Here is a 27102-nt window from a genome sequence, read left to right on the forward strand (position 1 = left end):
GGCCATTTTGAAAAATGAGTAATTACCACATTCACAGTAGAAGATTCGGAGATTATATTCGTAATAATAACAGCTGACAGAACTACTGAACGCTTTCAAAACACATTATTAAAACTCTAAAATAAAATCAGCAAATTGCATCTCGCACGTACCATACAAAAATATATTTCAAAATTCTACTTGTGTGTCTTCGAAAATTAGTTTTTTTTTCCCATGTGGACTTTATTTTTTTTATTCAACACGTAAACGGCATATAATAATTAGCAAATTAACCAGTGGACGTACAATTCTGAAATCTGTTTCAAAATACTCCCATATATATAAATGTTATTTCCATGGTTTAAAAGACTTGAATCAGACATGTTTGTTTTAGTAGGCAGCAAAAAGACGTTTCTTCACTTTCAGACTTTCTCCTTTTTAACATCGAGGGCACAAAAACCCTAAAATATTGAGATATTCGGCAAATAAACCCGTGGATGTACATTTCTAAAATCTGTTTCAAAATATACCAACATATATTGTGTTTTCAAAATTAATTTTTGTCGAATTTGGACGGCAAACGGCCGTTTTCTTCACGCTCAGACTTCCTCATTTACCATGCTGAGGGCGCAAGCACCCTAAAATCTCAAAATATTCGGCAAATAAACCCGTGGTCGTACAATTCTAAAATCTGTTTAGAAATATACCCACATAGATTAGCTTTCAAATTAAATTTTAGTCGAATCACACATTTCCGTTTTGGGCGGCAAACGGCCATTTTCTTCACTTTCAGACTTTCTTTTTTACAAAGCCGAGGGCGCAAACATACTAAAATATTCGGCAAATAAACCCGTGGACGTACAATTCTAAAATCTGTTTCGAAATAACACCACATACATTGTGCTTTCAAATTTAATTTTAGTCAAATCATACATTTCCGGCAAACGGTCGTTTTCATCACGCTCAAACTTTCTCCTTTTCAACGCCGAGGGCGCAAACAGCCTAAAATATTCGGCAAATAAACCCGTGGGCGTACAATTCTAAAATCTGTTTCATAATATTTCAACATATATAGTGTTTTCAAAATTAATTTTAGTCGAATCATACATTTTCGTTTTGGGCAGCAAACGGCCGTTTTCTTCACTCTCAGACTTTCTTTTTTTCAACGCAGAGGGCGCAAACAGCCAAAAATATTCGGCAAATAAACCCGGGGACGTACAATTATGAAATCTGTTTCAAAATATTTCCACAGATATTGTTCTTTCAAAATTAATTTTTGCTGATTCATTCATATCGTTTTAGGCACCAAAAAGACGTTTTTTCACTTTCACACTTTCTCCTTTTCAACGCCGAGGGCGCAAACAGCCTAAAATATTCGGGAAATAAACCCATGGACATACAATTCCCAAATATATTGTGTTCAAAATAAATTTTTGTCGAATCACACATTTCCGTTTTGGGCGGCAAATGACCGTTTTCTTAACTCGTATGCTTTCTTTTTTTCAACGCCGAGGGCGCAAACAGCTTAAAATATCCGGCAAATGGATGAATCCGGGGACGTTCAATTCTAAAATCTGTTTCAAAATATTCACACTTTCAAACAAATTTCCGAATTTGTTTACGCCCTCGGTGTTGAAAATGAGAAAGTCTGAAAGGAAGAAAAAAGGGCTGCTTGTTGTCTACAACAGACATGTATGATTCAACTAAAATTATTTTTGAAGGCACAATATATGTAGGAGTATTTCGAAACATGTTTTAGAATTGTACGTTCACGGGTTTATTTTCTGAATATTTTAGGGTGTTTGCGCCCTCTGCGTTAAAAGAGAGAAAGTCTAAAAGTGAAGAAACGTACTTTTGCTGCCTAAAACAGGAATTGTATGATTACATTAAATTATTTTCGAACACACAATATATACTTGAGTATTTTGTAACAGATTTTCGAATTGTACGTCTACGGATTTATTTGCCGAATATATTAGGCCGATTATTCCCGATTTATCGTACACCTGAGCAGTGTCCAATCAAGACCCTTAAGTGTGTCTACTTTAGTCTGGTTTACACCTAATAATGATACTAAACATGGGAATTTCAAATCAGTTTTTTTGTTTTGATTTTTGTGTGCGTAATAACACAATATTGTTCAAATAGCAGTGTCAAATTACGACACTGTACCTGCTTCCTCAATCATGGAAAGTGTCCGATCACAACCCTCTTAAAGCGCGGTGGTCGTCGCGCAGCGCAGCGCGTGTTCGAATTTCATGTAAATAAACAATGTATTTTACACGCGTTGTATACGTCGCTATGAGTCCCATATCGAACAGGACGCGGCACGACGACTGCCGCCCTTTAAGTTTGCCTACTTTAGACCGACACACACCTATAGCGTTTACCATGCAGTTAAGTAAGCAAACAAGAAAAAGCAGTTTGTTTACCACTATTAGTTTACCACTTTTAATCATCTTACTTAGTATTAAAGTGGTAATAGCTGTGATTTTGAACATTTTTTTGTTTAAATACTGTAAAACCATTTATTTTCACTGACATTTAATTTCACTATTTTGACGTTTTGAGCATATTCAGTGTTTAAATTTAAATTTGTCAAGGACATAATGAATTTTATTTATTGTTAATTTACATGTTCATGTAGATTCAATTTAGCGGATTTTACTTTTTGCGAAATTAAAACCAAGCGAATAATTAATACATTTACAGTATAACCATAAAAATATCACCATATCTTACCAAAACTTCAGACCCAATTACATAGGCAAAAGTGACCCGACACAAGGCTATATCTTATGAAATGTGTTGAGTAATCGCTGAACGTTGAAATCGTTCATGTGAAGGGGTCTGTGAAAAATTATGACCCACAATGTACAATATTATGGGAAGTGACAATCATCAGTGACATCCGCAAGGTTCTCTGGACGGACAAAACTGAATTTCAATTGTGCCCTCTGGAGACTTGCATTCAATCCAGCGGCCATTTTTTTTCACTTGCAATAAATGCTATGTTTTCAGTGCCCACATTTCGGCAATAGCCATAGAAATTGATACTAATGACACAGGAATGTTTTATTAAAACATCGAAAAGAAGATTGATAGTTACAGCTATAGTATAGTTACTGCGCCTTTAAATATATTTATTTAAAAGAAACAAAAATAAATGAAGTCAAGTACATTAATGTTGATAAAAGTAAGCTTTTCAGTTTTATAAAAACATTCTAAAATGGCAGTTTAAAACCTTCAATAATTGTTAGACCCCCTAGCCTAGTCAAAATAAATTGACATTGATATTAAAATTGAATTCCCACTTTGTACGATCTGTATACTGTCTTATGTTGACCTCTGTAAACATACAAGGGCTTTGGGTTTTGAATGAACTCATGAGAAATGTTATCCAACACAATCATGAAATCAAACATGCCTTCTAAAGTAAAGGAAGTCATGCACACATGTACTTAAAAATGACATTGAGTGATTACAAAAATGACAAATTATATTAGATTTGGTGATTAGATTAGATTAGGTGCAGGCCAGTGTGCTCTTTATCAGGACTGATTTTGTAAGTCAAAGTGGTATATCTCAAAACAAAGATGAGTCAGCTTGTCAATTGCTGTGAAAGTCAGTCTTCACGAAAAAAACTGTAGGTGAGGCACAAATAAAAAATGTGACCCTGTTTTACACTTTTTTGATATATAAAATGTGAATTTTACCAAATTACAAATTCCATCAGTACAAGTAAGATGTTTTTCAAGACCATTATATTAAAGTATGATTATCTGTTGTGTCAATGACACAGCAGCAAGTCTCTGTACATTCAATGGCAGGTCATATTGGCTTAGACGCCACACTGATGCAGACTAGCTAGACTGAAATGAAAAGATAATTCACAATTGTACTTTTATTGTCCAAGTTCACACACCTTATTCGTAAATGATCCCTTAGATGTTTTTGAGAGCATGAGCCACATTTCTTGTTGCCATAGTACTCTCTTGCTCATGAAGCGATTTTGGTGTAATTATTTTTACTAGATGGTACTGTATATTTTATATACGTTTGAAATTAATTTTTCGCTATTTTCGCTGAAGGGATGATTCAGTGAAAATAAACTCGAGTGAATATACCTTTTTCCCTATATTTTACATTCAACTTGTCAAAAATCAGAGAAAATAAATTCCATATAAAGCACGCAAAAAATCTTTTCAGCGAAAATTAATTGCAGCTAAAATAAAGTATTTTACAGTAATACTATCAACAGTAAAAATAAATTTGAAACCTTATATCGCAAAAGTATTGGTGCAGCAAGTTAGCTCACTAATTCACCAACTACTGTGGACTACTTTATTTTTGCTGGAAATAATTTTCGCTGCGAAGGCTTTTTGGGCGTTTTGTATGGAATTTATTTTCACTGATTTTTGACGAGTTTAATGTGAAATATAGGAAAAAAAGTATATTCGCTGGATTTTGTTTTCACAAAATCATCCCTTCAGCAAAAATAAATTTCAAGCGAAAATAAAGTATTCTACAGTACTTTATTTCAAATAGATTTATGAGGTTTTACAGGGCTGAAGAGTTGTATAGCGAATTAGTGACTTGCTAATCCAATACTTCTGAGATTCGCTGCAACTGTTCATGGTTTTGTGTTTTTTCCGTACCTCAAGCATGAGGTTGTATTTAAAGACATGTATATATTAGTATCTTTACAACATCATCTGCTCAGTGTGTATTGTAATATTTTTATGATCTAATATATAATAAACACAATTTTTGGTTTACATATGCTTTTATTAGTGATGCACGTCTAATAGAGCAAATACGACATCCTTATTTCAGTTTTTAAATATCTAACAAGCATATAGTACAACCACATTCACTAATTACAACTATTGACATAATTTACAGTTCAAAAAAATCTCCTCAGCCGAATGATATTTCAAAGCCTCGTTGTAAAAACTTAAAAATTCTTTGTGGATCATTTTGTCTTGTTTCCTTGTGAACTTCCGCCTGTCCCGGTTCACTAGCTTATCGACAAGGTAATGTAGCCAGAGTACGTTGGTCATTAAGCAACTTTTTTCCCAATCATTTCTGGAATGTTAAAAGAAATGCAATTGATTTAAAAATAGCAAATTGCTTGTACTTCAACAGAAACATGGATATCACAGAAAGCCTGTGTATTCTATATCCACTGCAGGGAAAGCCAATGATAGCTCATACAGCAAGATTATACAGCTTGCAGGACTCTATCCCAATGATAGCTTACACAGCTTGCAGGGCCCATATCCCACCATAAATAACTTTTGTCACCTTTCTCAAAAAAGTTGCCCAAATAATTGTTTCCATATTCATATTCATATTCATGATCAAAAGCAATTATACGGGTTTGAGGGCCGCTATCTCAATGATTGCTCATACAGCTTACAGGGCCACCATAAATTTTACTCATGCTTGAATACCAAAGTCAACTTTTGTTCAACTTCACAAACAATTAAGCCAAATAAATGTTTCTATATTCATGATCATAACCTATAGATGATATAGGTTAGTTGACATGCTCACTGTGCTACTTTTGTGTGTGCTTTGTGGTATTCTTGTTAAAACTTCATAGTGATAAACCACGGTAGACATTTTTATTTCAGCAGAAGTTGTTAACTGAAAGACTTCAAAGTTTAATGCTCTGTGTGGATACTTACTTGTTGTATTGTTTCATTAATCTATAAACTTCAAACTGGTAATCACCTTGACCTTGGAATAAGGTTTCATCTTCAGCCAGATTACAGAACACAGTACATCCATCTAAAATAAATAAATACAAAGAATGCAATAAGAGCAATTTTAAGTTGTATTGTCAGAAAAACTTAGTTGAAAGCCCTTTCAGTAATGAGTAACTTGGTCAATAATCAAATTATGTCATATTTTTGATGATTTTGTAAGCGGTTTCTGGTGTACGTATGCTCCTATTGACAATGAGCTTCTAAAGCAAATATGGTAATGCTTACTGGATCATTAAAATATGACCTACTATGACCATTGCCATTTACTACAATCAAGACATAAAATAAACTTACAATAGAAAATTAAAATAAATAAAATGAAACTAATAAAATTCGCCAAATTGATGTAAACATGTAGAATAACAATAGAACTCATTGTTTCCTTGTCAAGTTCAGGAACTTAAAACCCAGTGAAAATGCTCAAAACATCAAAATTAAACACTAGTGAAAATAAATGGATTTACAGTACGTGGTCACATCAACCTCAGCTCTGCTAGGTGATTTCCGGTACATGTATGGTAACATTGGATCATACTGACAATAATCACACCAACCTTTTTTAAGTCTTGAAAGAGTAAAGTCAATCAAACTGACTTGCACACCATGTGTTTCTATCTCGTACATTTCATTATCTAGAACGTAATGTAAGTTGTCTGTATCTGTGAATGCCACAAGAATATTTCCCTGGTGGAGATCTCTGTGCTCAAATTGTAGTTGTTTCTCGGCAACAGCGAGAGAACACGTCACTTGTTGGAACACACTCTTCATCTGCTGCATATTCTTGAACTGAAACAATAAAATTTGGACTTTTTGTTAATCAAATTTGTTTATACAAAAAAAGTTTTCCTGTATTTTTTTTTTATTCAGCATTAATTTTGGATGAGACAGAATACAATATTTAGAGTTACAAATATACCTATTCTAGTTTTGTTTGTTTAAATCAAATGACCTCATGCATATTCATGAGGTAATAATGACCTTACTTAAATCTATTTTTCTGCGTCATCACCTTCACATGAAGAACTACCCGGTGATGTTCCCGATTTGACGTCACTTTGAGAATTTCAGCAAAATATTCCTAAAATGTGTCATTAGACTAGTGAAGACATTGAATTCTTTGTTTACCAAATGGATGTTTTGTTAAAGAAGACAGGTCGTCACCTGCACATACACAGGAATTGAGTCCTAGGAGACAATAATGGTACATGCTAAAAATGCAAAAAGCTCATGGGTAGACACTCTTGCTGTCATTGGAGGCAAAATCAAGAACACTAATATGCGAGTGCATTGATTGTTATTGTATGTACTATTGTGTGCACCAGGATACAGGCATATCACAGAATTCCATTGTTTCATCGAATGAATATTCAGATGTGTGCTACAAAGGACAGTGTTTTATTGTCATGATAAATAAATCTTAGCCAAATCAATTCGTCGACATAACAGTATTCGTCAACAACATTATCGAAAATTACAGGTTCTCGTCACGGTTCATAATAATCTTTAAACTGGAAGCAACATTTGTTCGTCCTCAAGTCTGCAAAGTTATGTTTGGCCATTCAAGGTAATTAATACTTCCAATAAAATTATTCTACATCATGTATCATTACTGAATCTAAAGGTATTATTGGTATCATACGTGGTGTGATATAAACCACATGCTGACTGATCATATTTGGCCATATTATGCGAGACACACAAACACACATGTATCCCAATACATGTGTACTATTTGTAGGTGTCTTACATTCTTAAGGTTGAAATTATATTTCCAAAATTATATTGTAGATGTTTGTGGAGTAATACTGAAATAACGATATTATCAGCTACTGCTATCTACCATATGGCAGTGTTGCCACACCATGTCTCCGAAACACAACCAACATGTACATATGCATAAAATAATTATAACATTTACCTCAAAATTTTCAAGATCACATCCTCCATCATTGAATTCAAATATAATAAATAACTGACTAGAATCAAATATATCTGAAAGAAACAAAATAGATTTATGAAGTACAAAAGCAAAAAAACAGACAAATTTTGTTTCCTGGCAGCACAGCACACACATCACTTATAAAGGTCAAAGGTCTCCATCACTCCATTTTTTAGGAATTTCTGCCTAAATATAGAAAAAAAACAACTAAATAATACATTTTTTTCGAGACAATTTTTTTTCTCCGCCTAATGTGTCAAAGTTACAAAGTGGTATAGATTTGAAGAGTAGTTCGGAATTTAATAATAGTTAGTACCCGTTGTATCCCCAAACTGTATCACTAAAACCACCATTTCGATCACTCCTGTGCCAGGGACCAGTGTTTGAGCGACCGGTCGGTGTTTTCAATGAGCCAGCGAAAGAAACGATAACGACCGGAAAATACAGTGTGGTCGAAAATTAAACGATAAGCGGTCATTTGAAAAGTGAGAAGTTGGGCGAAATGGGTACTGTAGTTCAAGTGAAGTTAGCGTATTTCTAATTTAGTTTTAACTCGTATAATGTTTATTCACTCGCTGTTCACTATAGCTAGAACGCTGTTCGTGTCTTCACTTTCAAGTTAGTTTTTCTGTCGATATTTCGAAACCAACAACGTGATTTTTTGGGGATTTCGAGAAACGTATGGTATTCATACGCACAACATCTCACAATGTTTCAACTTTTAAATTGTCAGTTAACAAGGGTTTTCATAGTAGCACTTCTATGAGATTGACGTACTAGAATGAATGGGTTCAATTATCAGTGTTCACTGGTGACATCATTGAACTGGCCCTCTAGAGGCGAAATTACGCCAGGCAAAGCGGACGTTTGTTGTTCACAGCCCGTTTTATACCCGATATTTAGAGCATTTCGCAGCACATGCAAGTTGTTTTTATTGACAAAATTCATTCATAGATCTCAAATTTCATGTACAGAGTGTCAAAAGCCAGACTTCTGCTCCCCTTTAAAGTATAAAGCGGGGGAGTCGTCACCTACGCATGCGTCAGGTGGCCATAGCGTGTCATTGTTTACAAATAAGTGTTTACCCATGGGCCTTTGCATTCTTAGCGTGTGTTATTATTGTCACAGTGTAAGGCCTGCTTATCGCAATTGAGAGGGCCACCCACAGAACTCACACTGGACAGGGGGTGCTTTAACTCAATATTGTGGTGTATGTGTATTTCAATGGTATTGTCTTGTCTTGTCTACCCCACACTAGCAGTGAAAGAACCCCCTGTCTAGTGTGAGTTTTGAGGGTGGCCCTCTCAATTGTGATAAGCAGGCCTTACACTGTGACAATTATCATCGCTTGGGACTCAATTCCCGTGCATGCGCAGGTGATGATCCTCTCGCTTTAAGAATGAAGTATATTGCACTTTGCACTGCATCAGACAGCAAACATTATTATTATTTCTGTTTTTCTTTGAAAATGTTGTCTAATACAATCACGCAAAAATCCTATTAGTATATTTTAGACAGGCAAAATTGACAACGCATGTAACATACATTGTTTACACAAAAATTGAATGAGTGATGTAATCAACATCACAAGAAGCTGTCTATCAGGGGTTATACCTGGTCTGTCATTCTCTGACGTTTTCTTCTCGTCATATTTATCCCACTCTTTGATCAGATCTTGCGGATATTTTCCTTTGATTAATGATACATCTTTCAGTTCTATGTAATTGGCCGTCATATTATCAACACCATACCGCAAAGCACTCAATTCCCTGAAAGAACAAGAATGTGATTTTATAGTCACTGTTATTGAAATTTTTTTCATTTTATTTCCATTTTTCACAGAAACATGAATATACCGGTAGTACTGAAGTAGAGAGCAGCCTTTTACTCTATTAAGAGTGCATGCACTTACGTAAATAAATAATAGATGTATATATGGTCAAAATAATTTGTATTTTAATGATCCAGTATTATAATCAATATATTTTTTATCTATATGCACTTTTATTAGAAATGAGCAAATACGGTGTACAATATAAGCTTGCTTATGGCATGCCATTGATAAATTATATGAAGAGCGCCCTCAGTGCTATTTAATGGCTATGATAGGATTCTTATATTCGTGACTTGGACATCATTGCTGACAAACCTTGATATGACTATTTCAGGTAAGATGTCTTCAAATGTTTTCTGTGGTTCATCGTTCACCAGGAAATCACCTTCAATTGGTATGATCTAGGGAATAAATTATACCATATTTCTTCTATTAGTACATACACTTATATAATGTACAGAGACGCTTTAATGGTTAAAATAAGTCATATTTTAATGTTTTTATTGGAGATGTACTTCTAATAGAGCAAATAAGGTATTCTAAAGAGAATTTATAAACTCTAGACTGGGTACATAAAGGTCACACATCCTGGTACTTGCTGACTGTGGTGTATTACCTCTAATTGGTTATACAATATGCAAATAACATGCAAATTAGACTGGGTACATAAAGGTCACACATCCTGGGTACTTGCTGCCTGTGGTGTATTACCTCTAATTGGTTATACAATATGCAAATAACATGCAAATTAGACTGGGTACATAAAGGTCACACAGTCTGGGACTTGCTGCCTGTGGTGTATTACCTCTAATTGGTTATACAATATGCAAATAACATGCAAATTAGAGTGGGTACATAAAGGTCGCACAGTCTGGGACTTGCTGCCTGTGGTGTATTGCCTCAAATTGGTTATACAATATGCAAATAACATGCAAATTAGACTGGGTACATAAAAGTCACACATCCTGGTACTTGCTGCCTGTGGTGTATTACCTCTAATTGGTTATACAATATGCAAATAACATGCAAATTAGACTGGGTACATAAAGGTCACAGTCTGGTACTTGCTGCCTGTAGTGTATTACCTCTAATTGGTTATACAATATGCAAATAACATGCAAATTAGACTGGGTACATAAAGGTCACACATCCTGGTACTTGCTGCCTGTGTGTATTACCTCTAATTTGTTATACAATATGCAAATAACATGCAAATTAGACTGGGTACATAAAGGTCACACATCCTGGTACGAGGCCACAGAGGCTTTTATGAGAACTGTCTTGTGAAATGCTAGAATCATCAAACAGCAAAAATTGATTTCAGTGAAAATATAATGGTTTACTGGATAATTTTCGTTCACTGCGAGATCTCCCCTATTACGTTGAAAGCCAAATCGAATGTTTTCCACAAATATCAAACGATTTGATTTTAAACTTGTATTCCTTTTTTTATATCTCAATGTGAAAATGCTGATCTTTCAGAGAAGAATTCGGCATTGAGATATCCTTACTTCATCAAAATTGATCATCATCATGAAATGTGTTATATCACATTATTAAGTGTGGAAATACTTTAATTTGTCAAATTACCAGTACACTCAATGTTACATGTATGACCTTTGTTTCTCCCATTGATTTCACGCACATCGCAGGATCTCGCAATGAGTGAAAAATGGTTGATTACCTTCAGCGCCAGAGAATGCCTCCTGACCTCCATGCGGAATACTTCTCCAAAGGTACCCTCTCCAATCTTGCAGCACTTCTTTCGTATGGCTGCTGGAATACATTTAGTGAATGGTATGGTGTTTATTTGCTCACACTGCAGCAACACTTTCTCCCTAGCAGACATAATCTTATCTTTAGGTTTGCAGGGTGTCAGTGCTTCCTATGGAAATGATATATTAAGCATCAGAATATGATTATTTAAATTATTTGATACTCTGAATTTGTGCAAATTGCAAGAAATTAGTATGCACTAAAAACTCAATATTCAATGCATTAAAAAGTTGGCAATCATTCTTGCTTTCAATTTGATTGTACCGATAGTTAATTTGCTACGAATTCTGAATAGTATTTCAAAAGGGATGGGATCACATAGATTCACAACTTTTGCATATTATAGTGTCTTGCAGTATTTTGGTACAAATCAGTCAAAAAATGTGCACGTATTCATAAATCGAATACATCAGATAGTCCCAAGACCCCAATATGATCTTGAGGTGTAATTTTGATTTATAAACTGTAATCTCATCAAATCAAATCAAGTATCAACAATTGTACACTAACACCATACATACACTGTAATTGGTTATACCGGTATCTCTTGGCTGATGATAGTTCTTACTTCTTGAAAAGCCACAAAAAAACATGTATACCTTGTGGTATACCATCACTTGTACATCATACCAGTACATTCTCAACTTTCAGCTACTCAAAGATAGTTCAGCTTGATTTCAAAACTAACACCTACCATATTTGTTCTATTAGTAGCACATGCATTTTATAATACATAAATCAGAGTTATTTCTATGGTCAAAAATAAATAATATTTCATTGATTCAGTATACAAAAATTCAATTTTGGATTTACATGCGCTTCTAATAGAGTAAATACGGTATTAATTGTGCAGTTTTCTGTCTCAAAATATTTTGTGATACCGGGTAGTAATGTTGGTAAAACACTTTGATTGCATTGCATTGCATACTCAAACAAAATTCCAAAGTTTTGCTAAAAAATGCCAGAGTCAGCAGAGAGCCAAGTTGGGCCATAATAGTGTATGTGTAAGTGAAATGCTTAGTTACAGCGGGCGCAAGATATTTACATACACCTAACTCCCGCACCCGGTAGGTAATTACCGAGGGACTTTGCAACATCCCCAGACTCTTCCCTAGACACTCCAATGACCGTTGTAGACGCAATAAAGTTACATACCCACTCACATGACAATTAATCAAAACACCGGACGCGGAATGCCTTTGATGTTTGGCCACGAGGAACGAGAGGTAGTTGGACTATTCCATTGCTTTGTAGGAACAAAAATCATTGCTGTGTAACACTTGAGAGAAATATAATACGAACATAAAACTGGGAATGAATATTAACAAGAAATGATAAATATAAATTCTTTAGATTTGTAGTTTGTTGAGATGTTGTCAATGGATTTATAGTAATAATATTAGCGTTGTGAGTGTCCCTTTCAATTTCTCGCATAATGGCTGGTCCCATTGCCAGTTTGCCAGAACACTCATCGCCCAGTCAATCTTTCCCTGGAATCTTTTACTTTTTTCACCTCCACACTGTCACCATATACCAGTTTCAAATATCCTTCAAATTGCAGACAAAATTCAATAAACTTAACAATTTCTTATGTAACATTCAGTCGACGACCGCCGCTCACTGACTCCTTTCGAAACGTATCCAACTGATGCGACAGAAATGCGGCACAGTCCCTTGAACCATTGCCGTCGCTAGTCCAACTTCCTTCGCCGTCGATCATTCGCGAGAGGCGAATAATCTCCATCTCAGTGTCCTTGTCTAAATGCTTTGACATAATAGCAATAATTGTTCAAAATCAGAAACTGTATTCAAAACGAGGAAAATTTAGGTATTTTCATTATATCATTATATGTTAGGGACGTTTTTAAATATTTGTATCAACTAGGTTTATTATTTTCGTGAAACGTTCAAAATAGGATGTATTAAATGAACGAGCATATGTATGTATGAAATAATAAAGTGTCCGATATCAACAATGATTAAAACATGATTGCTTGATGAATGTTTGTTGACCATCTGAAGCCCTGGTCCGTTGTTATGATAAATTGTCACGTAGGCGTGTATGTAAATTTATTGCGTCTACAGCGGTCGTTGGAGCGTTTAGCAAAGTGTCTGGAGATGTTGCAAAGTCCCTCAGTAATTACCTGTCGGGTGCGGGAGTTAGGTGTATGCAAATATCTTGCGCTCGCTGTAAAATGGTGGGTAACTTTCAGCCTACAGGCAAAAAGCTTCCAATATCTTGCGAATATTGTAACTGTGTTGTATCAATACATATAACTGCAAAAGTCTAAAATAAAACAGTCTATTTCTATCACAACTACAAAGTAATTTGAGTAAAAATACTTGTACGACAAATAACCCCAACTTACTTTAAATAATTCAGCCTTTTGTTGTGACTTGACGGTTTTCTTTGCCGGTGTCATGACACCTGCACATTCTTCCATTTCAACATCAGCTTCTTCGCTACTATGACTGTGAATACTCAGCAGAGATAATTCCAATTCCATATCTTCCACGCTATCGTTGTGCATCCTAGAGATGTGTTTATCTATAGTCCGTGGCGTGAGTGCATTCAATTTCACAAAACAGTCCTGCTGTGGTGTTTTTTTAGCACCACTGCCATGCAGTAGTAACTTTTGAACACTGCCACAGCTCGCGTTTTGAGCTGCAGTATTAGTAGAACTGTCACTCGCAGTATTTAGGTGTGTTTTTTCAATATGACCACTCAGATTACTACTATCATTCATTATTTCCATGGCACAGTCACCAGCATTGTGTGGATTTAATACTTTACTGGTAGAATCACCAAAACTGTTGTGTTGGGACACGTTGGCAAAGTTTGGTGTCTGTATTTTGCTTAAGGACACCGAACACTGTTTAACCTTAAATCTATTGCCTGAAGTAACAGCATCAGAAACACATTTCAAATCGTAAGCATTCTTTTGAAGTGAACGACCCTGGTTGTTCCGGACATAGGGTGTACTAGTTGAATAGTCCATTTTTATACTCCCTCCAGAATGATTGGGGATAATTTCATTACACACACTGCTGTGTAGTATGGGAGGTGTGGCTTCAGTGTTCTCTGATACTAAATCTTCTACTTTTGGAGTGGAGTTCTCTATAGCTAGTACATATTTATCGATGTCACTTAAATCTAATGCAATTTTATCTCTCTCAGTCTGCTCAGTGTCTTTTTCAGTGTTTTTCTGCACTCTGCTTCTGGTACTCAGCTTTGTATACTTGCGGGTCTTTTTGTCATTCCTGATGCCCTTTTTGGTGTCTTCTTCCGATGGTTTTGTAAATGATGGTAAACACTTCGATAATTCCTGGACAATGAGATATACAATTAATGCACATTACTATGACAACAATACTGTGACAGAATTATGCTGATTTATATCAACAAGTTACGGTATGGTACAGTAACAAGATTTCTACACGTTTCATCTCATCAATCTGTGCAAGAGAATATTTACCCTCCTAACAGTAACATTAGGCAAATGATCTTCTCTCAAGCACAAACGTACATATGACAGTATGGAAACAAACATGTTGCAATGCTATGCAATAACTGTGACACTTTATATTATTCTATTTTCCATCATCCAGACGAAAACACCACTGATACCAGAATTTGCATGAAGATTAATTAAAGCGGGGGAGTCGCCACCTGCGTATGCGTCAGATTGCCATAGCGTGTCATTGTTTACAAACAAGCGTCTACTCATGAGCCTTTGCATTTTTAGTGTGTGTTGTTATTGTCGCTTGGGACTCAATTCCCGCGCGTGCGCAGGTGACGACCCTCTCGCTTTAACTTACTGATCAACACTTACTGAGAAATTCAAACTAGACACAGGAGAACAGACCCTTCGTTTTGTGTTCACGTATCGGTAATCATCATCATCATCATCATTGTCAGCATTGTGAATGTCACTAATTTCAACGTTGAAATTATCCGGCGTTTCCTCAGCGAGTACAACAGATTTAATGTTATTTGTCTTTGGTGTGGAGAGTATGTCTGCAAATAGTGGCACACCGCTGTCTTCTTTTCTGTAATATGTAATAATATGATGACAAATTGCTTAAATAGGCGATTGGATACGTATAGCTCCCTTTCTTGGTATGTAATCAATTTCATTATATAGCAAAGAAGATCATCATGAGTTTGAAGGGCTTTTTCTATTAAAATGAATTTTTTTGTAGTACTAAGACGGTAATGTACTACTTTGTTGTTCGTTGTTTCCACTGTTGGCAGCTAAATGCAAAACGAGACTCCACCCCTCTCATTTTAGAGATAATTTATGCAAATTTGTCAAATCGGTGTCAGATTTACAAAGGTAACCATGGTTAGGTAAATGTGTTGGATCAGTGAAACATTCTATTTTAAAAGATTTATGGAATAGTGTAAATGAAATGTAAGCGTACTAGTTAACATGAACATTATTTATGGTATTCGTACTGGACAGTTGAATGCCAAATAATCAAATTCTCATCATGGTATGTAATTTTAATGTGCTGCTTTTGGAAAATCTTTATGAAATACAGAAATAAACCAAATTTTCCATGTACATAATAAAAACTTTGCTTGATTGAGCTTATTATCACACCCTGACATTGGCTGTACATGTACAAAGATTGTTCAAAATCAGAGCTACCCGAAAAGTTGTTTGTTAACGCATTAACTGCAGTACTACGATGGTATATTCTGTGTTTTTTTCAATCCCTGGTAAGATTAGTCGCCTGTCATCAAACTAAGTTTAAATATGCACAGAACAGCAGCTAGTGACAGCTATGCATCATGAGTGACCATACAGTCGGAATTATTAGAGTTTCATTCGATATTGAGCCAGATTAGTGAATTATATTTTTAAATAGTTTTATTGGCAAAAGTGCACTGTAATGTGAAAAAGAGCATGGAACACGTAAACATTGGTACAAGTACAAGAATTGGATGAACAATTGCTGGTCACATATGGCGAACATCTATTGGTCGGCTGGAGAAAAATCATACCCTGCCTATTTATTATGAAGAGTGGATTGAAAGAGTCCTACATTGCATAGACATGTTTTGTACATGCTAGACGTATGTATTCTAAAACTGCCTGAGCAAGACCAAAACCATTACAAGTAGGAGACAGAACATGTCACCATAGCACTGCGTGTAATACTGCTTTTTAGTTTCTGTTTACTAATAACTTATTTTAGCCAAGAAAGAAAATAGTCATTTATTATTTCTAGTATGATATGTTTTTCTGCGGCTTTTGATTGAGACCTAATGAATTATAGTAACATATCAACATCGCTCAGTAATGGAAGCATCTAATCAAATCCAGAATCCGCTGTAATAGTGTGATTTCTGTATTTATATTTTCATGGTTGTTTCAATTGGCAATTTAGCTATGTTATGAACATCCCAGGATGACTAACATCATCAATAGAGTCATTCATGGAACCATTTAGATCTGCCACTAAAAGACAATCATTTTCATTTTACTACTAGATGATATGAAAGCACACAAACAAAAAACTTTCAAATTTAACAAAGTATTTATTTTTCTCCTTATTGTTAGTTAAATTGTGATATTCGACAACCAGTTACAAAAACTAATTAATTATTAAAACATCAACTTTATTAATCACCAAGCACCTCTATATACTAGAAATATGCAAATAAGCAGAGTAACATTTCACTGAAGACATTAACATCCTGTGTGACTCACACAGTGCATAGACATGCCTAGCCCCAATGCCAGTCTGAAAGAATCAGTCTGATGGTAAGTTATTATGCTACTCTTCATTTTAACTAACTTTTCCAGTCATTTGCAAGTCATTTATATTATTATATGAACATTTTGTGGGTTGGTGTTAAGACAACAATCCAAAGTGATTTCAAAACATAGATTGAGCCAGCTGGATGAGCAGTGGCAGAACAACGGCTGATAAGTAGGTAGTGAAGGCATTTCCATTTCTCACCCCATAACTGGCCTCTAAAAAAAGACGAATATACTAACAAGATGTTTGTTAAAGTTAAGCCAGTGATTTATAGTGATCAAGTTTCACAGAATGGATTTTATTGTTGTGCATTGGATTACGTGCATTGGCTGGAGTAGAGGTTGCAATCTACTGAACATACAGAGCAGTGTCAAAAGGTCAAGGATTCATTTGACACTCTCCAGAATGAATGGGATACTATTGCCTAACTTCTTAACATCCTGTACATAACACTTAGATTGTTTTCACAAACTGTCTGGAAACTGTATATCCATCTACAATATACTGAAGAAAAATAGATAAATAAAGTTTTACAAAAAAGGTATCATGGCCGGATAAAAATATTTTGATAATATGGTTCACAAATGAATAAAATTAAATATTTGATGTTCAACATTGACTTACTGGTTTAAAAAACATTTGAGATTTGTTTTGATTTTACTTTCAGTTTTTTTCATGGAGTCAGTTTCCTTTGACTACTGGATATAATAACTCTTTCATTAGTCCATACATTACTGTAAATGTATTAATTTTCGCTTGTTTTTAATTTCACTATTTTCCTCGGTAAGTAAAATTGCTAAATTAAATTCTTGTGACCATGTTATATAACAATAGAACTCGTCATTTTCCTGCCAAGTTCTCAAACTCAGTGAAATTGCTCAAAGCATCAAAAAATTGAAATTAAATATCAGTGAAAAATATGTATTGCTAAAATTGACATTTTGTTCATAGCATTTTAGCTACATTTATAAACCACAGAATTCGAATCACCATTAACATTATGACAGTCTCATAAAAAAATTATTATAAAAACATGCTCATATTTGCCTCTAAGAATTCAAGTAAAATATTGAGTAAAATGTCTGCATTTAACTTGTCCCCTTAGGAAATAGCAGCCCTATGAGTTAGTGTCAGATCTGTAAATGAGTGTAGTGAATGAGAAAGCAAGAATCACAACATTTTCAATATGTCATTGGAAGATTATATTGTTCTGTTAAAAATATTTGGACGTGAAGATTTAACCAAATTTCTTTAATAAATCTGAAATTTTAGGGTTACTCATGAAATATCTTTTATTTACATGTATATCTATCGTAATAGCTAAAGACGGGATATGAATTGTCAGTTGATCAAAAATTCATTTTCCAGATGGTTAGGTACATTTATAAATTTGGTACCGTAAAGTTTATATTAGCTTACTACAAGCAACATCCTGGTTGAAATAGCTCTGCTGTTTTTCTTTAAACAAACTTGATTAAGTGTTATATGGTGAGATAGTAACGACTAGTTTATGTGGTTGTTGCCATGGCAATTGTAACCGGTAGTTACAAATCTAACAAGCTCCATCCACGGTACCAACATATCAAGTATCAAAGCAATTGAGTCGGTAGTTTTCAAAAAAAAAGTCAAAAATAGCAATTTTAGGCAAAAAAGACAAAAATGTTCAGTAAAAAAATAGAGAGTTGAAAATATCGTCACAAAATGAACACATAAATTTGCCCTGGCATGCCCTATGATATGTCCAACTGTTCGTTTTTGGTATTTTTCAGGACAAAACTTATTACCAGCTGGTGAAAGGTCAAACATATAAATTTGATTGTGACTTGTGGTACCAACTTTGAATGAAATCAGTCCAGACATGTTCAAAAAATGATGCCGGACAGACCAAAAACACAACTCCTTGTTTCAAACAATGTACAACATGGAGTAATAAGGAATTTTTCGAGAATATTATAAACAATATACGAGTACGAGTATATGATAATATTTTGATAATTTTTTTTTATTTGCAGATCACATCAACTAAAGCAACAACCCACAAAATGAATATATCACTATTGAAAAGTGTCCTGATAATAATGATGGCAGATATTACAATCCAGTTAGAATGTCCTAGAGGCTGCACATGTGACGTGAATGAATCAAACATCTATCAATTTGACAACATATTATGCGGCTGGGGAAGCTTTTCAGCGAGGGGAGACACCACTAGCATTGCAGCCACCACTAAGCTAAGCATGCACTGTGATTCGAAGCCACTCATCAACGCAGTGCAGTTCACTCTACATCACCTTCAAAATAAGTCAGTGTTAAAAGAAGTGGAGTTCACCTTCTGTCCAGTGCCCATACTTACAAATAGAAGTATTCCATTTCTACCGAATCTACGAATATTAAACATTACTAACAGCGATTTGAACAGTATCACAGACAATGCATTACAAAACCTACCAAGTTTAAGTGTGATCAACTTGACAAATAACAAACTGTCTGTCATCCCAGACACTATACCTGGGCACAGTCACAACACAACAGTAGCATCAAAAATACAAGAACTATACCTAGATGGAAATTCCCTGCAGAACATTTGTAACCAAACCTTCAAAGAGTTTACAAATTTGAAAGTGTTAACTATGGCTATGACTGGACAGCATGAGACGCTACCAGAAGGTTTGTTTATGAATTTACACCATCTGAAGACACTCGATTTAAGTCGTAATACGATACCGCACATTTCACCGACGCTGTTCGACAATACAACAGACTTAGAAGTACTGTTACTGTACAGCAATGCTTTGCAAGTGATAAGTACGGGAACTTTCAACAATTTACGAAAACTTCGAATTTTGGATTTATCTCTCAATATAATCCATACATTATCTGTTGATGTATTCAATGGAATGGAATCTTTACAACATCTCAACTTACGGTATAACATGTTTCTGGATTTACCGAGCAACCTTTTCCATGGATTACATAACTTGCAACATATTGATCTGAGCGAAATTGAATTTAGCTGGTCTCGTGTGGTTTTACCAGATGATTTATTCATAGATATACCGATGCTGAAGACACTGGATATATCCAAAGCAAATATAACAAGTTTGCGTAATATGACCTTTGCTGGCAGTGTCGCATTGGAAGAAATCAATTTCAGCACTAATCATATTAAGCTTATACCGAAAGATGCTGTCCTTTTCAGTCACGCTATTAATCTTCGCACAGTGGATTTCTCGTATAATGAAATATCAAGCATAGAAAGTCATGCATTTCAAGATAGCCAGCTGAGGTCCATTGATCTGTCGCATAACAATATTACAATTATTCAAAAACACACATTTTACAAGTTATCACAGCTCAATACACTTGATTTGAGTCACAACTATATATACTTTATACATGCAGTGGGTCTTTTTCAACTTCCCAATCTTAAAGAGCTGCGTCTGAATAACAATTTGTTAACTAATTTTCAATTTTTCTTGTATGCTCGTAGAGGTGCTTTAGTGCAACCATTGCCGGCTTTACCTGATTTCTTACACTTTGATGACCCAATGCTAGTCTACATGGCGAATAATCCCTTCAACTGTGACTGTCAAATGTTTGCAAAATTGTTCAATACATCGGGACATGCAAGGTATGAACACATATTGTGGCCGGGCACAGATCAATTAATAAATCAACGTTTCATGCCTGATCCCTCAAGCTTAGTATGCTATCGTCCGATGCGGTTACGAGGTCGTTCCATAATGTCACTAAAAAAGAATGAATACTGGTGTGAAACAACATCTTTCTGCCCTGACAACTGTACATGTTACATGGTGCCTGTAGAAAATTCTTTAATTGTAAATTGTAGTTATAGAGGTTTCACTGAGATACCAGATAACCTATGGTTTGGTATTTCATATTTACTACTGGAAGGCAATTATATAACGCGAATAACCAACAATAAATTGAACCACTTTACACGACTATGGGAACTGTACCTGAACAACAATGCCATCCAGATCATTGACGATAAAGCGTTTCATAATCTAACCTCGTTGATCACTCTAGATCTTAGTTACAATCTCATCACTAAAATCACTAATGAGTTCACTACCATGTCTAATTTAGAAAATTTATATCTGAATTTTAACAACATTGATTATATCAGTACCAATAGTTTTGTGAGTGGGGGTCGGTTAAAAGAACTAATGCTGGATAACAATATGTTGGAATCTATCGATGTTGATATGTTTAATAATACTAATTCGTTGACGATGCTAACGTTACATAATAATCTTTATCAATGTGATTGCCAAACACCTTGGGTTGATTTCAAACACTGGTTACAGCAACCGAGCATTAACGCCATCGTTGCTTTTCAATATAACATCACATGCTCAACAAATAATACCCTGGAAGATGTACCGATTTTGCAAGCCAATGAAAATGACTTAAACTGCACTACCAGTACTGACAGTCAGGTGATTAACGTTATACAGAACCGAATCATAGGGGCCGTTCTAGGGTTGGCGGTCATCGCTATGATCATTGGGGTAACTGTTTTTAAATTTCGTAACATCATAAGAGTCATTATCTACAACCGAACAGGTTGGCGACTTCACCACAATAAAGACTACGAAGATGCCAAGATTTATGACGCATTCTTATCCTTCAGTAGTGAAGACTTACCATGGGTCAAAAACAGTTTGTTGAAAAAACTTGAAAACCATGTTCCACCGTATAAAATATGCATACATCACCGAGATTTTATTATAGGCGAATGTATTGCTACGAACATACTGGACGCCGTTGAAAAAAGTAGAAGAATCATCGTGATACTTAGTAACAACTTTCTTAGAAGCGAATGGTGCGCATATGAATTCAACCAAGCCCATTTGCAGGTTGTACGAGATAAGTCATGCAGACTTATTGTTATTCTAATGGAGAAAATACCTCAACAAGACATTGATAAAGAAATAAAGATGTATCTTAAAACCAATACCTATTTGGAGATGAACGATCCAATGTTCTGGGAAAAATTATATTACGTTATGCCCGATGTGCATGGGAGGAAAGATGAAAATGCAGATGAGGAGCAGCTTGTAGAAAACATATAATGAAATACTGTGACGTATTTTATTTTTGCGCAAAACACAAATATTGTTGACTGATTTGGTGTACACTACATGCATACTATGAAAACAGAAATTATTTCACTGACTTTAGCAAACGCTACACACAAAGCAATAGAAATGAAGTATTTCACTGACTTTAGCAAACACTACACACAAAGCAATAGAAATGAAGTATTTCACTGACTTTAGCAAACGCTACATACAAAGCAATAGAAATGAAGTATTTCACTGGACTTCATGTTTACTGATTTACGCTTACAACAATACAAATAAAATCTAATCAAAAATAAAGTATTCCTACTTTTTTTGTTTTTCACTTGAGTTATCTACAGTTGTACATATTTTATAATCTAAATACAAACTCAGTTGTATAATCTTTTTAAATATAAATAAAGTAAAATTAAACTTGTACAAAATGGGGTTATACTTTCTATCTATGAACATTATATTGAAGCTATTGAATGCATATTGTACTGCCGAGTCTGGTGCAATCTGAGATGCAACTTGCTATTATGGTTTGTGTTTTGGATTAATGGCTAAATCCCAGAGCAATTGTGATTGTTCACAAAATGGTTTGTATTTTAAAATTATTCGCTAAAAGTACACAATTAAATTAATCATAAGTCTACCCAAGGTACGTACATGATATTAAATATTAAAACAATAGGGCTGGTTAGTTTCTAAGAAGTAATCAAAAATATGCTGAAAATATTCTCTAAAAACACAAAATTAATGATATCCTCATGGAATGAACAAATCTGACAGAGGTCCACCCAATGTATGCACATATAGAGTACAAGAATTGCTCTGCTTAGTCATCTCCGAGCTAAAAATTTAGATGCACTTTTGTAATCCAGTATGCAGAATCATGATACAAATAACATGATAACAATGAGCTACCTAGGGCATATAAAAGATGTCCATGTCAACTGGTGACATCAACAAGCATTTGACATTTTTCAGCGAATTGAAATCTACAAAACATTGAAACCGAACATCATCATGCAACATTTCGGCATGACAAGATAAAAATACGTCTCTGATACGCATTGTGCTCTCATTGGCAATCAGAATAAAAAATGTGTTTTTGGTGATTTTCAGTTAGTTTTAGTCTATAACATTCGTTTGTCGGCAAATCCATTCATAGTCCTCACTCAAAGCTGTCATTACTAAGTGCCTGCACTAGTCATGTAATAAAATATTTGTAGTTCATTTGACAAAATTCATTCTCCATGTATACTGACACTATTCTGATTTCAGAATAGTACAAAAATATATCCACACAATTACTCTTCTACCCCTTCCCTACACAGCCGCCAATTATTTTTACGTGAGCCGATGTTGTTTTCAAATTACAACGGATTTCCCACGACGAGTAAAACTATACTGGAGAAGTGTTTTTTAAAAGAGCTAAATCGGTAGGTTTTATCATGCTACCCGGCCATTAATAAGCTTGAAATCATTGTAACTGTGTAGGAATCATGTAAAAATAAATAAAATGTTTTAAATATGCACCCAAATTCACTATTTTCTTCATTAACTACATTTTCCCTGAAAATAACACCTCCATGTTTGCATAGCGGTCACGTGATTACATAATGGTATTTTGATGTTCTGTAACTATTTTTATATTCCTGGGAAAATAAGCTTTCATAAAATATATAACATGGTATAGTTTATTGAATATTTTATTAAAATACAGCAGTATACAATGACATTACCAAAGAGGTGTACAGCATCCTTAAACAAATATTCTGCCATTTTACACACAACTAAAACAGATTTTAGAGTCACTGTGCTTGCGAATTATGTTATGCTACAAGTGAGGAAAAGATGGCGAGTAAACGTGCATGTGATAACAACCCTCGATTGTTACCCTAGTCAGTGCGCGATGTTTTGAATAACTGTTATAAAGTTAACAACCAAATAAAAAAACAATTCTAGTAGTGTAGCAACATTTAGCACAAAGTTATCATTCAAAGAGACAGGGAAACAACAGTTGTTGGGGTGAAAATATAAACGATGTTGATAAAAGTAAATTATATCTGATTCTAATTTGGTAATGCCTAAATTTTCATATTTGGTGTTTAACCCAAGTTACTCTTAATTTCAAGGGCTTCCAGCAAAATATTGCTGAAAAAACAACTTTTTCACGTTGAACAACAGGTGTACATGTACTTACTTATGCTCACAACTTGATTCTGAATCTGATGAAAACAGTTGCTTGGATTTCAATTCCGGTGATAACCAGTTGTCAGAATCATTCTTCACAATTCTCCGTCTATGCCTTCCATATGCCCAGACTTGTTTCTTTCTCCCTGCAGGCATGTTGTGTATAACTGCAAATAAGAAGTTCACCATTAAAATGAACATACAGTGCACTACTGTACTGAAAGTATAGGTAACATTAGTCACAGTGATCAGGTACGTGTATAATATTAGTACCGGGGTTATATATACATATAAGGCCAAGTGAAAAAGAGACTTTTTAACTGTTGTTTTTTTTTAAATTGCTGTGCACAAGACTTTTTATATTTATTATAAAATTGTCATTAATTTGTGATTTAAAAATTCTGACAATAAAGCTAAACTGAACAGTGATCCAAGTGATTATTTGTCTCTACATGTAGTATATAATTGCACTGTTAGCCACACCCTTATTATACTCAATAGTGAATCAAGATGTGTTTGCACAAACATGAATTATAAGTTATGACTTGTGAAAGAAAAAGTACATAATTACTTCACTGTAGATGGGGGGGGGGGGTATATTATTACATATGTACTGCAGTTTATTTTTATTCGTCCCTGAAATCAAAATTGGTATTTCCACATCCCATATGCCAATGAAAATGAGGTCTGAGAGCAAACAAAGTAGGCCCTTCAGGAAAACAGTTTTTCGAAACATAGCAGAAATAAACAATATTTAGAAGTACGATATTTTCCCCTTAGGGTACATGAATACACTTGCCGAGTGAAATGAAATTTGAACAAAAGTAATGGTAATTTTAGGCAGTCACTAAAACTAATTTGCATATCACCCATGCAAAAATATTTTCGGTATTTTCATGGTCTATATGCAAATGAACATGGTATTTCCATTGGCGACCGAACTACTTTTATTTTGTAAACAAATAACTGCACTCGAGATGCGGTGTATTCTGCTGTACTTTAACTCGATTCGCTCGTGAAAGTACGGCTGCAGGATACACCGCATCTATCATGAAAATAACTTCCATACGCAACGAAAGCCACAGGCAGGGTGTGGGGTTCTGCTACATTATGCAATGTCATTACCAATATTTGGCATTTATTTAAAAACACACAATTAATGATATAAAGACTGTATAAAGTAGAGTTATAAGATTTTCTTTCTAATAAAAATTAACATTCTAACATACTATTGTCCAGTATGAACTTTATTCAGCAAGTAATCATTTGGTATGTATTATTTTATTTACTAAATGTATATAATAGAGAGAGAACAATGCATCCCTATTCTAAATGCCAATGGTGCATTTTATTCGTCTGCAAATTGTAAAAGACACAGTCGCAAAATGAACATACATAAGCAGTGATCTCACACCCAAAAAAATTGCATACAGTATCGACCATTTTACATAACATTAGAATAATGACTTGTATTCATTGTTATGCTAAATGGGGTTCTATTGGTTAACCCTGGGGAGAACCCTGCATAAATGACTTGAGAAAGGATGCTAATAACATACTTCCTAGGTTAGTTGTGTTCAGCACACACACACAGCAGAATTTAAATAACAACTGTACTTAGTTCATATACGATGCAGTACCTCAGCTTTTGATCAGTATAACTCACAAATACTGTAACTTTCAGAATTGAGTTTCAGCCAAGCTTCTCAAAACTAAAAGAGCATCACTCAAGTTTACAATACAACTTTAATTTTCGAGTTTCAAGAAATTATAAGTACTTTTACAAATTACAATTTACAGGGAATATATCTCCCAATAGGAAATTTTTGCCACATCTTCTCATGTGTGCTGCAGAAACAAAATATATTATGAATTTATTTGGAACACTGGTAAACCCATCATCAGAATGAACATTGAATTTATTGTCCACTGCACTGCAACTTTATTTTTGAAATAAGGATAAGAATCTTGCTGTGCCCATGGAGCTATAATGTTGTGCCTCGTCCATATTTATTTATAAACGTCAAAGGCGAATCCAAGAGCTACATAACTACAGCTAAACTACGTGTACGATCGGGTTCGACACATTTATATATTGGGTCGGTTGGGCTGGGTTATTGGGAAATCACTGTTTATCAACACAAGTTTCGCACATGCGTGGCGCGACGACTAACGCCTTACTGTAGACTCAATAATTTAGGAGGTACGTCTTCGTATTATTTATTATCAAGCATCTATATGTATTACATTTGTTAATATTATATTATATACACGTTATATTGGTGTATTACTACACTGTTCAATGGTTAAAAGTCACTTACCGACGTGTCTGATTTTCTGAACGGAGATAATTCACTTATATCGACGGAAATTGTGGCACTTTCGGCCTATATCATACCACAAGGGACGTAAACAAATTAAAATGGCGATTCACCCAGTTTCGAAATAAACGCCACTTTTGTAAAACGCATTCTGATTGGTTCTTTGCATTGCTTCTCCGTATCCGTTGTTTTGATTGGCCAATTGTTCAGCTACTTAGAGCAGGAAATGTTGATTGAAAAAAAAAGTACTAGCAGCGTTTTTCTTAGATAATGTTGTGGACATTCTCCCATAACATGGCAATTTGTGCCGAATTGTATATGTTTTAATTTTTCATTTATTACACGGTTACCATGTTTTTCACGTTGAAAAAGAGCATGCCAAACGTAAGAAATTGATTATTGATTATAAACGACTTGT

The 27102-nt window shown here is 34.7% G+C and overlaps 2 protein-coding genes across 2 annotated transcripts; one reads left to right on the top strand and one right to left on the bottom strand.

Annotated features, from left to right (window-relative positions):
* Positions 1-4746: 4746 nt before the first annotated feature.
* On the bottom strand, positions 4747-26804 carry LOC102801670 (uncharacterized). Its single transcript, XM_085504590.1, has 11 exons — positions 26685-26804; positions 24374-24530; positions 15136-15352; positions 13672-14628; positions 11211-11411; positions 9842-9927; positions 9307-9461; positions 7672-7745; positions 6308-6539; positions 5673-5775; positions 4747-5067 (listed from the first exon to the last, which is right to left on the bottom strand). The coding sequence occupies exons 2-11, from the start codon at positions 24517-24519 to the stop codon at positions 4866-4868; spliced, it is 2373 nt and encodes a 790-aa protein (XP_085360716.1). The 5' UTR covers positions 24520-24530; positions 26685-26804; the 3' UTR covers positions 4747-4865.
* On the top strand, positions 17024-22607 carry LOC100375369 (uncharacterized). Its single transcript, XM_078009404.2, has 2 exons — positions 17024-17076; positions 19087-22607. The coding sequence occupies exons 1-2, from the start codon at positions 17074-17076 to the stop codon at positions 22171-22173; spliced, it is 3090 nt and encodes a 1029-aa protein (XP_077865530.2). The 5' UTR covers positions 17024-17073; the 3' UTR covers positions 22174-22607.
* Positions 26805-27102: the final 298 nt, after the last annotated feature.

Source organism: Saccoglossus kowalevskii, chromosome 10 (assembly GCF_978046115.1).
Source record: "Saccoglossus kowalevskii chromosome 10, keSacKowa6.1, whole genome shotgun sequence".
NCBI lineage: Eukaryota > Metazoa > Hemichordata > Enteropneusta > Harrimaniidae > Saccoglossus > Saccoglossus kowalevskii.

Excerpts from the sequence above, each read along its gene's own strand:
- LOC102801670 (XM_085504590.1), bottom strand. The coding sequence starts at position 24,519 with ATGCCTGCAGGGAGAAAGAAACAAGTCTGGGCATATGGAAGGCATAGA. Across the intron at positions 15,353-24,373 it reads GAATCAAGTTGTGAGCATAA|AAAAGAAGACAGCGGTGTGC; the intron begins GTAAGTACATGT and ends TACATATTACAG. Across the intron at positions 11,412-13,671 it reads AAAAGGCTGAATTATTTAAA|GAAGCACTGACACCCTGCAA; the intron begins GTAAGTTGGGGT and ends TCATTTCCATAG.